General features: G+C 40.1%; 1 protein-coding gene across 8 annotated transcripts in view; it reads right to left on the minus strand.

Moving 5' to 3' along the window:
• Positions 1 to 13,007, minus strand: part of SYT14 (synaptotagmin 14) — a 215,603-nt gene that overhangs the window by 42,928 nt on the left and 159,668 nt on the right. For all 8 annotated transcript variants that reach the window (XM_045011357.1, XM_045011364.1, XM_045011363.1 and 5 more), the window contains 2 exons: positions 7,514 to 7,782; positions 4,140 to 4,589 (listed from right to left, as the gene is read on the minus strand). In XM_045011357.1, coding sequence (XP_044867292.1) covers positions 4,140 to 4,589; positions 7,514 to 7,782 — 719 coding nt within the window. The remainder of the gene's footprint in view (positions 1 to 4,139; positions 4,590 to 7,513; positions 7,783 to 13,007) is intronic.

Consider the following 13,007-nt stretch of genomic DNA (forward strand, 5'->3'; position numbering starts at 1 on the left):
ATACTAGAGACTCTGATCCAATTTCTTGCACAAGACAACAATTTTTCTTATTTACTTGGATGAAAAGAATGATGAACAGTTTTCCAATCCCTTTGGAGGAAAGTGCAGAACCACTTCGGTGATCCTATCTACTTCAGATAGATCAACAAAATCTTTTGTTCAGAGGTATCAGGCTGCTAACTGATCTAAAAGAATCACATGGACACACAAACTTAGATAATCAGCCAAAAAGACCAGAACAGCTGAAATCTGATAGTGAGCATATTTGAGTATTTTCCTTTTGTGGGGAAGAAGGAAAGTAACAGAGAGAAAAATATATTCTTTACATACATACTCCCTTTTTATGGTAGAAAAAGAGCAGAGAGGAGAGCAGGGGGAGAAGAGTGATGATAAGGCTCTGGATGCAGCGGAGAGAGGATATTTTATCTTGGGTGAGGAACAGGACTTGTGAGGTTATGAGGAGGAGTTAAGATGTGGTACTGAGCCATGTATAAGGAACATAGCAATGTGGATGGACTTCAAGAATACCCACCAAGGACTGTACTTGACTCAATACCAGTATGTCCCTGAAGTGGGGAAGGTTGCCACCAGACACACCAGTAACCATATGCATCTGTGGGGTAGGGGCAGAGGTGAACTAACCTGTTGACCTGGTCTCCAGCTAGAATCATAGAATCATAGAATCTCAGGGTTGGAAGGGACCTCAGGAGGTCATCTAGTCCAACCCCCTGCTTAGAAGGGATCCCTGCTAGGATCCCTTCTAAGTATTTTTAAAGGTGGAGCTGAAGCTATGTTCCATGAGACTTATGCAGGACATGCACTGCTCCCAGACTGATTATTAGCAAATAAGAATTTATTGATATACTATCAGGCAGCAGCAAGTAAGATAAACTTGTTCAGAAGAGACTACTACAGATGTTTCAGTGAAGTTAGAAAGGTTCGGTGACACATATGTTTAATGTTTAACATATAAATATATTTTAATTTTAAAATATATTTAATATATAAATTATCTAATATGTACAATTAAAATAATGAGAACCAGAGGGGAGAAGAGAGCTACAATATCTTTATGTACAAAGGATCAATCAAATACAGCTAGTGTTTAGCAACAAAACAGACTAACACTAGCATAAGACAAATTTGGTTCTGGATTTAGAACCTATGTAAGTACGAGATTTATAATTTCCAAGTTTCCCTACTCAGTTGTAGCTGCCCAAATTAAAATAATCCTCTCCTTTTCCCCTTTAAGTAATCCTAGCCCTGCTTTTAGGACTACAAGGACAATAACATTACAAAATGCAAACCTTAACTTTACTGTGGAATCATGTACACTTCAGAGCATGCAGTCATCAGTCAGCCTTCCCACTGAAAAACTATATCTAAAACCATAGTACACAGCAACCCTTAGAATGTATGATGTTGAAAAGATTTGGAAACTGGTTCACATAAATCCAGAAGTATGAATTCCTATTCAAACTATCCAAACATATGAAGGCTTCTTTCAGGCCATTTGACCTTCCATTCCTATGCAATTCCTATACCAGCAACAGGCTATGTAGAAGACCCTTTGACCCACCAATAATCTCCATTTCCCCCATTCCTGGTATTCTTTTAGTGAAGGAGCGGGAGGGGAAGACTGAAAGCCTGGTACCTATATCTACCTTCTTCAGTGGATAACAATCTCAGTATCATCTTTGATGTTTTTCAGAGACATAGCTCCACTCTCACTCCCAAGGGCTGGTCTACACTATCATGGTAAATTGACCTAAGTTATGCTACTTCAGTTACATGAATAACGTGACTGAAGTCAACATACCTTATGTAAATTTACTGCAGTGTCTACACTGTGCTGTGTCAATGGGAAATGCTCTCCTGTCAACTTACCTTACTCTTCTCAGGGAGCTGGAGTACCAGAGTCAACGGGAGAGCGCTCTACCATTGACTTAGTGGGTCTTCACCAGACCCACTAAATTAACACTGCTACATCAATCGCAGCAGTGCTAATCTACAGTAACTCCTCACTTAAAGTCTTCCAGGTTAACATTGTTGTGTTGTTACGTTGCTGATCAATTAGGGAACATGCTCGTTTAAAGTTGTGCAATGCTCCCTTATAACATTGTTTGACAGCCGCCTGCTTTGTCCACTGCTTGCAGAAAGAGCAGCCCGTTGCAGCTAACTGGTGGGGGCTTGGAACCAGGGTGGACTGGCAGCTGCCCAGCAAGCTATCAATTGCCCGCAGTTCAGCTGTCCCTCTCTGCACTGCCATGTGCTGCTCCTGCCCTCTGCCTTGGAGCTGCTCCGGGAAGCCTCCTGCTTGCTGTGTGGGGAGACTGGGGAGAGGAACAGGGGGGTTAATGTCAGGGTGTCCCCCCCCACTCCTGCCCCCTGCTTACCTCTTCTCCATATAGAGCAGAGTGGGGACACGACAGGGCTCAGGATGGCGAGAGCTTGCTGGCCGCAGCTGCTGTCTCAACTTCCTGATCTTTTTAAAGGCAATGTACTTAGAGTGGTGTCAGCTTACTTAAAGGGGCAATGCACATCTCGTTCTCTCTCCTACACACAGGGTGTGTGTCTCTATCTCTGTCTGCCATGCTGTCTTCCCTCCCTCCACTCGTGCTGCCTTGTGGAGTGTGAGGCTACATTAACAACAATGTGTTAACCCTTGAGGGCTCAGCCGAATGCTATTTCATCATTTAGCAGTAAGGCATTCCCTGGGAAATATCCACCCTCTTCCACCCTCTAACTTCACCACCTCAACCAAGCTTCACAATCATCATTGCTCTGTACAGTATTAAATTGTTTGTTTAAAACTTATACTCTGTGTGTGTGCGTATGTGTGTGTGTGTGTGTGTATATATAGAAATAAAAAACTATATATAGTTTATTGTCTGGTGAAAAAAATTTCCCTGGAACATAACCTCCCTATTTACATTAATTCTTATGGGAAAATTGGATTTACTTAACATCATTTTGCTTAAAGTCGTATTTTTCAGGAACATAACTACAACGTTAAGCAAGGCGTTACTGTACTGGTAAGTGTAGACTGGCCTTAGAAAATAAGTCAAAATTACTTCTGATGAGCACATGAGGTATATGCTCATCTACGGCCTGATCCACTGGCTTCAATGAGCTTTGAATCAGACCCCTAATCAGAATTTCAGCCATGTGACAAAACCCGACCGAGCTTAAAACTCAAAACTTCATCACAAGAAAGCTCTTGTTAACATCCAAAGGGATGGGGGAGCAGAAGGAACTCAACTTCAGCACAATTTTCACTGACACAAAAATGTTACAAAACATATTTCATTGTTGCAGGACCCTCAGACACTTAAAAAATAGAAAATTTAGTGTATTTTCAATTTTGTTTCAAATATTTTTCATTGCTCTTGTATTAAGCACTTCAATAGTAGGAAAGTTTACTTAAGGTAAGTGAACAGTATTTGTCCTCAGAAAGCACTATCCAGGATTCCCTTGTGTTCCTTACAGAATCATAAAAAATGGGAGATGATAAAGTCCTCTTATATCACCTGCTCCATTACCAGGACTCCATATTATATTTTTTATCTGATTCTCATTTCAAATCCCAACAGATTATTGTCCTTTATAGATTAATGTGACTAAAAATAAATTAAATATTTTATTTTGCTTGTCCTCTGAAGTCATTAAAATAAGGGTTTCCACATCTTCAGGTTTCCTATTTCCATTGTTTCTGGGAAAGCAAAACATGCGTATTATATTACAAACTGGATTTTATTACAGAAGACGAAAATCACCTACTAATATAGATTTTTAAAAATGAAAGCACAATGGTTAACATGTTGATAAATCAAACCTGTAAAACTAATCTCAATATAATAATTTTATCCTCCTATTACTACTATAATATTTTATAGTGAAAATACCAAAGTAATCAAAATGAAAAAGTATAGGCAGGTTCTACACATGAGAAATAAATTTACCTAACAGTAGCTAATTGGATCCTCTCCCCCAAACTATTATTTTGCATAAAGTGTGCATGACAATGGGGAGGGGAGGAGTCAGTGGAAGTGTTGTCTCTATAAATATATAAACTATTCCTAATCAATTCAGGACAATTTATATAATTACATACTTATTCTGCTTTGTACAATACTCACAGAAAGACTGTAAGAAGGCTCCATTATCACTGGTACTGACATCTTCCCTTGAAGATTCAATTTGGTTAAGTAAAAAATCTTTTCCCCCACAATCCTCTCTTTTTTCATGCGACGTACACCATACAGTCTAAACCGAACTGCATAATTCCCAATCATCTCAGATTCAACGTGATTAAATTTGAATGTCTCTGCGAAGACAGGGCATGGTCCCCGCTGGATGCTGGTTTTTGCTCTCTGTTTCTTTATAGGTAGGAGAACTAGATGAACTTGCCATGAGTTTCCGCCTGTCCTGTTATATGTTGGGATGTCTGTGACAGCTGTCACTGTTACTAGAAGCTTCTGTTCTTGTGAGTCATAGTCAAAAGTCACATCCAGCGTGCCATATTTAGCTACTGGCTCAGGATCAAAAGGTTTAGGAAGCTGTGAAGATGATCCTCGAGCTGACATATCCTAAGGAAAGAAATATAAATGCTTTTATTTATTTATTTTTGGTATTCTATTATTAAAACTAGCATAGAAATGCATGGTTTTCTCTAAGCAGCATGATGTGACTATGATCTTTTTGTTCACTTCATAAACAAGGTAATTAAACACTGAAGAATGAAGAGGTGGTTGACTGGCAACCAAGGAAAATCAAAAGCTACTTCCAGCTGGTCAAAATAGACAAGCCCAGGCACCATCTGGAAAAGAAAAAGCTAGAACTAATAAAGTTATATTAATGACTTAATTTTTTCAGTTCCACATAAGCTTAGATAAATAAACTATCATTCATTGTGAGGTGCAATCCAAATGTCTGATTCAAGTGAGGGGTTCTGCAGAATTTTTTTAAAAAAACCCAATACTCAAGTTTAACATATTTAACACATTAATATCTGATCTGATGGTAACAGAACATCGTGAACTATATAGGGACTAGAGCAAGTAATGGGCCAAATGCTGCAGTTGGTTGCACATACAACTCCCACTGCAGTCAGATGTACATGCAGCAGATGGCGAATATAGGTTGTTAAATGTAACTTCTTAGAAATATACAAGAACCATACCTATGTCAGAAATGTCTTCTGTATATCAGTTCTTAAAGCAATTATTGCTAATGCTTAATTTTTAAAAACTTCAGTGTTCTCATTAGGTGTGCACTTAAAAATTTAATAGCTAATAAAACAGTGAAGACACGCCGTTACTTTCTGTTTCAAATAAAATCACTTTGTTTGCACAATGAACCCTTCTTTAATATGGGATGATTTTTCTCCCTTACAGCATAAGTAGTTTACTACGAATTTACTCCATTTACATGGTACTGGTAGGTTAGTGAAAGTTAACCTAGCTGTACCTACAAATATATTCTTATCATGGGGCATGATTAAGGTTGTATTTTTTAAGAAAATAAGTGCTATTTTGTGTGAAGCAATATGTCAGATTTCATAGAGCAACTTTAAATTTAATAAATACAGTGAGTGCTTCATACAGTGCTAGAAATGTTTCAGTATATCTATCTATCTATAAAGAAACAAATAACTTCTACTCACTATTTGACAAAAATTTTATTTTTAAAAAGTCAAGTATAAAGAAATAATTTGTGTGCTTCCCATTCAAAAACACAACAATATTTCAATAAAACCAACAATCTGGAACTCCTCCTATAGAAAGTGTTTTTTCAGTGGTGTTCATTCTGACATAGCATGATGTATAGATGAAAATTCTCTGGCATTTATCTGGCAGAACATGAAAAGAATCTTTTAACACATGCACTGTGGACTGACCCAAAAGATGACTGACTACTAGAATGACTGGGACAGTCCCAATATTTGGGGCTTTTTCTTATATAGGCACCTATTACTCTCCACCCCTGTACTGATTTTTCACATTTGTTCTCTGGTCCCCCTTCTGACTACAATATTTATCAATCTATATTTTTTTCCATTTGGGAAAGCCAGGTTGCCTATGTATGCACCTATGTTTTCTTTTCCCATGATTGTCCTGTGATCGCTGGTCTGTGTCAGCAGGCTCAGCGCAAGTAAGCGCTAAGAACAGGCCAGCTATTTCCAACAAAGCCCTCCTCAGCTACCTTCGTCAGCAATATTGTTTGTTCAGTAACAATCCACATCTCTCAGGTTTTTCCTCTCTGCATTAGCAGTTTATTTTTAAAAAAGGGGGCATAAAGTTTCAATGCATGTTTTACACAGCAAATTGTCAACTCCACATTTTCCATTAGATCTGTGATTACCATAAAAATAATACAGTCATAGTCATGATCAGTGACCAATTTCTACGAGGACATCAGGAGGGAGCAACAGGTCCTCAAACCTCCTGGATGTCATTAAAATTACATTAATCTCCATTTATTTATTTATTAGGGAATGGGAAAATTCTAGATCACTGAGGGAGCCATTTGACCAAAGGTTGGGCCTGAATTGAATTTATAATACAAAATAGTTCTGATCAAGATAAAGCAATGGTTCTGTATGCTTGCATACTGTACCTCAATAAACCTCAGTCCAAGGACTGATACAATTAGGAGCTAAAGAAATGCAATGGCTAGTGTGACAAAAGATACTGTATAAATAAGATTTTTTGAAGTATAATATAGATCACTGTATTATTCATATAAGAAGTATTTATTCCAAACATGTAAAACCTTAATGTAAATCCTGAGGTCCTTTCATATGGCTGAAGATATGACTTGTTCATATCAATGAATAGGAGATGCTATAATGTAGCTTTTTTGATCTAAAAATTGTTTGCTTCTGGTTTAAGAATTGATACTATTGATTGTCTTTACACATTTTAGACATCTACATATTAAAAATATTAAAAATTCAGTTTAGGAAGAATAATCATTACAAATTACAAAGAGAAAAATTAGAAAGTAAGTACATCATAAATCAATTACATTATCCATAATAAAAATATTTCTTTAATCTCAAAACCATAAGGATACTTAATCAAGATTTTTCTCCAGTTCTCTAGGGAGTTTAATATGAAAGGCACTAAGAGACATATAATTTTGATTGATTTATTGCTAAATTATTAATTGAAAATTGTTATAAGAAGCAAATTGTTAATATATAGCTCCCCATGAGAATGTATATCATAGCTTTTACTGGTTTAAAAAATAAACTATTCCTGCTGGGGAGTTGTTTTAAAATGAAGTGTCATTGAGGTCATTATAGAGAGCAAGTTAAAATCTTATTGCTATATTATTTGGCAATATACATTTTTCTTCTTTATAATAGACCTTTGAAGTTAATGTACACAGTCTCTGTAAGATATAAATATCTTGATTCTAATTTACAAGTTCTACAAGAGAAGTTAATATACTACTGTGTTACATCCAAGATGCCTACAAGTGCAGTGCTAGACTGTATTTCATTTACCTCTGGGCTAAGGACAGCAGTACTATCACTGGGTACATCCTCTTCATATCCTTTGTTATGGAAGCTTTCTATTTCATGTCCAGTGCTTCCTTCACTTGGGCACTTGTATGAACATCTTGGACTGTTGCTACAGTGGGAAAATTCACATTTACTGTCATCAACTTCAGAGGGTGTACAAGAGAGGTGAGGAGAACCACTATCATCCTGATATGGTGGAGGCTGCAGTTCATCCAGTGGAGGTGTTCTTCTCATTCTTTGAATACAGTTTGCTGTGAATAAGTGATAGGTCTTTACTTATACACTTTCTGAACTGAAAACAGATGTAGCATTTGGTTATTATTAACTGCTTTGGAAAATGACTGAATTTGAACATCTGGACACAACATTTAAACACAACAATTATCTTCAATTTCTTGATGTTTCAAATTAAATAGGATACTCCTGAAAACACACTGTATTAATAAACAAATAACTCGTCTCTTTTAGAGACAACATATAGGGAAAAAAGCAAATTACTTGAATACATGAATTGTATATGCATGACAAATATTTTACACAATATAAAAACTCTGGCCCTGATTGTGAGATGTGCTAGGCCCCTCCAACTCTATTGTATGCAATTCACTAAGTCAGAGTTTTGGGAGTGTGAAGCAGTTGGGCAAATGAAATCCACTCCCAGCCCACAGTGGAAGATTGCTGAGTAGCTCCTATGTGGCTGCTATTCCAACAGGCTGAAATAGTGACTACAACTCCTTCATGTCAGTTGTGCGAAGTATCAGGGACAATGGATCCATGTAAATGAAGATCTGCAGCCTCTCTCCTTGCCTACCGGCAGTGTGGCTTAGTACATCATCTTATGTAGGGCTGGCACAAAGGCCTTTTTTTCCATGGCTTGTAGGGACCGCATTGGCACCTCTGAGCAGGTGCTCAGTCAGTGGACTACCTGTTCAGCCTTTACACAGAGTTTAAGTAATGCAAAAGACTAGCAACATGCCCCTTCTCATAGGTGAATTTCACCCACTGAACTTAAACTTAATGGCTTCTCAGCATCATATCCTCTGTTAGTTATTAAAATCAAAGGGCTCAAAATTTGGGTATCTGGACATTAGACACTGGTCCCTACTCACTGAAGCCATTGGAAAGATTACTACTGACTTTAATGAGCTTTAGATCAATCCCCAAAGTGACTTGATTTTCCAAGGGGCTGAACATCTTCAGCTTCCACTGACACCAGCTGGACAGATAAATCTGTTTCTACTCAGCATCATGGAAAATCAAGGTGCCAGAATACAGATGTAGAAGCCTGATTTTATGCACTCATTTCAAATTTTAGCTTATTGCTTTACTACTTGGCACTACAAAGTAAACTGCAGATGGGAAAATAAAATATGGTCTGTGTTAGCAGAAGCAACAGAAATTCCAAAGACATAGGTAAAATATGTACCATAGAATCATAGAACTACAGGGTTAGAAAGGGACAGCAAGTGTCATCTGGTCTAACCCCCTGCCAAGATGCAGGGCTTCCAGGCTTATTGATGGGTCTTGGTAAGGTTGTTGAAGAGCTGGCTGGTACATAACATCAGTTTTTGTTCAGCTGATGGTAAGGGCAAAGTTATGAACAAGGTCATACTGCTGCAAAAAGGTAGGTAGTGGTCAGATCTGCAGCACTGACTCACCCCCTAAGAATGTAAGGGCGAAAGGCTTTAAAGGTGCAAGCCCTGGTGTTCAAAACCCCTTTCTCCATGCAGCAGGCAAGGTAGCACCTACCCTTCCCTCCCCTTGAGGTGTGATTATCAGGTGGGGTTTGAACCTGCTGTGGGCATTGCACTAGTCGCTCCTTTTTAGGGGGCTGGGAAGGAATTTTTCCCGCACTACCATATTGGCTTCAATGGAGTGGGGTGGTTTTTTTGCCTTCCCCACAGAGGGTGGCAGGGAAGACTTATTATGGTGGGCACAAAAGGTGGCAGGCTATATGTCGCAATTTATTTTGTAAGTGTGGGGTGGATGTCCAGTGCAGGTACTCCAGAGGAAAGGTATCCAGTGATCAGATAAATGGCCTGGTAAAGGACTTAAAAAGGAGGTGCTGGTTAAAGGAACAGAACGGTGTGGAGTTAGGGGCTCCTATGGTTGGAACGGCAGGGAGCCAATCCCCCCCTTTCCGATAGTCCATGTTACCTCTCCTATGAGGGAGGGTGGATGGCAATGGATTTGCTAGAGGGACCTGGATGGAAAAGCATGGGTAGCTGGTGGAAGCCCCCTGGGTAATTACAGAATGAACATAAGGTTACCTGCATTGTACACTTTTATCTGCTGGGTAGTCACAGACACCTAATAATAAAGTTGCATCCTGATTAAATCCATATCAAGAGTCTCCTTCTTTTGGTATAGTCGGACAAAGTCACTAATGTTATTTCAAATCTAAAGCAACAGTTTCTGCTCAAAGTGGCAAAATGCCCACAAACAACATTAAATGAGACAACTACCACCATACAGCTATGCCTCAATTTTTTATTTTTTTAAAAGTTGCAATCTACAATGACAATTTTTTTTCAGTAATTTGTGCACAACTTAGAGAAACTAAAATGTGTCCGGATAGCTATAAGCACCATAATTGTCTTAAATGAGTAAATAAAATGACTGTGAGATTCATTTTTGTTTCCACTTTGATGAACTCTCTCGTGTCCCTATGGGAAAACTGCATAAGACTGTGTGACAGAAAAGGTGCTCTTAATGTAGGTGGAGTAAAAGTGAAGAGAAGAAAATTCCTTTTAAGCAGCTAGAGTGATTCATAAATGTCAGAAAAGCAGAAACATAAATGCAAGTTTCTAACTATTTATTTTTGAAAGCTTACTTACCAAAGAGAACTACAATGTAAACTATTAAAAACAGGTTTTGAATGCCGATATTAAGGATCTAAGTACACATTTGTATAATCAATGTAAACAGGCACAAACCATTTCAGAATAAAAAAAAAGCCCTTAACTCAACATAAAGAGGTAACTAAGTCTTTAAAGGAATTAGACTGAAAATGGTTTTTGAGGTAAAGTATTTTTTTTTAAAATAGTAACAGTGGACCTTTTGGTATTAAGAATCATCTAATATTAGATAGACCTTTCTTCAGGTTAAATTTTATTTCCCCTATGTGTGCACACAGATGTAAATGATCAGTGCTGCAGAATACATATCCATACCACTTGTCCAACTCTTAATCAGAGAGGGCACAATTTCCTGATATACTGAGCAACTGCTACTCCCCTGACTTGCGTTGGAGCAGCAAGTAATCCAGCACTTCTGAAAATCAGGCCCATTATCTCACGGCTGCCTAAACTCTTTCTGATCAATTGTGCCTGTTCTCAATTTGTTTAAACTCTTGCCTCAAAGTTCAGAGTCAAGCAAACAGAAGTATGGATTAGTAACTGCCCAGCATTGTAGGCCTAATACATTCTGGATGGAATTCCACTGAATTCAATTGAGTTACACCCGAGATTAATTTGGCTCTGCATTTTTCTATTTTAAGAAGCCCCTCCTTTACAAACCAGTAGCACAGAAGCATTGCCAGTATATGCCTTTCCAATCCTACGTATATTTGTATTCCAAATAACACTTCAGCAGTCACTGAAATGAAGTAATATGGGTACTTTCCTCAGGCCTTGTCTACACTACAAGACTATTTCGAATCAACTTAGTTCGAATTTGTGGATTCGACCTTATGAAGTCCAATTTGTGTATCCATACTAAATACACTAATTCGAATTTCTGAGTCCACATTCACGGGGCCAGCGTCGACTTTGGAAGCGGTGCACTGTGGGAAGCTATCCCACAGTTCCCGCAGTCCCCGCTGCCCATTGGAATGCTGGGTAGAGCCCCCAATGCCTGCTGGGGGGAGAAATGTGTCGAGCGTGGTTTTGGGTAAGTGTCGTCATTGAACCGTCAATCACAACCTCCCTCCCTCCCTCCTTGAAAGCGCCAGCGGGCAATCTGTTCATGCACTTTTCTGGTCAGTGACAGCGCGGATGCCACAGCACTGCAAGCACGGAGCCCGCTGCGATCATCGCCGTTTTCTCCTCCACGCACTTTATCGTCCACCTCTTCCACAGTCAGCTGATGAGAAATTGGGCTACTTTGCAATGGTGCTGCAAGCACTGGGGGACCATAGGGGACGTTTTGAAAACATCAACGTCGGGTGGCCGGGCAAGGTTCATGATGCATGTGTTTTCAGGAACTGTGGGCTGCTCAGACGCCTGCAGGAAGGTAGTTTCTTCCCGGACCACGAAATAACTGTTGTGGATGAGCAGATTCCTAAAGTCATCCTCGGGGACCCAGCCTGCCCGCTAATGCACTTGCTCATGAAGCCCTATACAGGCGCCTGGGACAGCGACAAGGAACTCTTCAAATACCAGCGAGCAGCGAGCAGCGTGACCTGTGACTGTTCAGTTTCTTTACAGAGAAGCTGAACCTGCCCCTGTTTCTTTACCCACTGACTGTTGACTCTCCTCTTCGGTTACATACCCCGTTCACCCTGTTTCCCCCACTTCCAACACACGTGTAAACATAAAATACATGTCCCATTGTTACTGAAGAAAGGTTTCTTTATTCATGACTTTGCGTTAAAGGGTTGAAACTGGGAGGCAGACTGTGCTGGGTAGGGTGTGCGGTGATGTAAAGACCGCCTCTAAACTCAACGAATGACAGGCTCCTGCTCCTAGAGCGGTCCGCAGTGCCGGAATGCTTCTTTCAACGGAGCCTGCCATCCCTCTTTTTCGAATTCTGTGTGCGGGGGGATATGTGACCTTGTGGCGGAGGAGTACGGATACAGATTCCTTTGCTGCATGACTCAGCGGTCCAGGACAAGGACCGCTGTATAAGATCTGTAACCGCCCTCCCCCGCTACAAAGTCACATCCCCCCCCGCCCACACAGAACCTGGAAACCACCTCCCATACCGACCATGGTGCCTACTGACTGCACTGTGTGTGTGACCCGCTGCTGATCCTGCCCCCGTGTCTGTACCCTGGGAAAGGTGACTGTCCTATGCAATTAACAACCCCCTTCCCCACGCCCCCCATTCAAACACAGTCTTCTTTGAAAAAACATGACGGAAACAGTAATTAACAGCAAAGTATTTTTATTACTTAAGTAGACACTTAGGGGATGGAACTGGGATTGGGACTTGTGTGAGTCCGGAAGGGAACGACTTCTGCAAATGTAGGGTATGAGAGCTTTTTGGTACTTGAGCACTCTGCTGGGGTGCAGTGACAGTTTACACGGCCTCTGGCGCCCCTCCTTCTGGTTATTTTGGGTGAGGGGGGTATGGGACTTTGTGGCGGGGGAGGGCGGTTGCAGATACACTGCAGGGGGGCTCTGTCCTCCTGCGGTCCTGCAGAACATCCACAAGGCGCCTGAGCGTGTCCGTTTGCTCCCTCACTAGTGCAAACATTGTTTGAGTCGCCTGCTTGTCTTCCTCACGGCACCTCTCCTCCCGTTCGCTGTGTGAG

The sequence above is a fragment of the Mauremys mutica genome, chromosome 3, assembly GCF_020497125.1.
Source record: "Mauremys mutica isolate MM-2020 ecotype Southern chromosome 3, ASM2049712v1, whole genome shotgun sequence".
Lineage (NCBI taxonomy): Eukaryota > Metazoa > Chordata > Testudines > Geoemydidae > Mauremys > Mauremys mutica.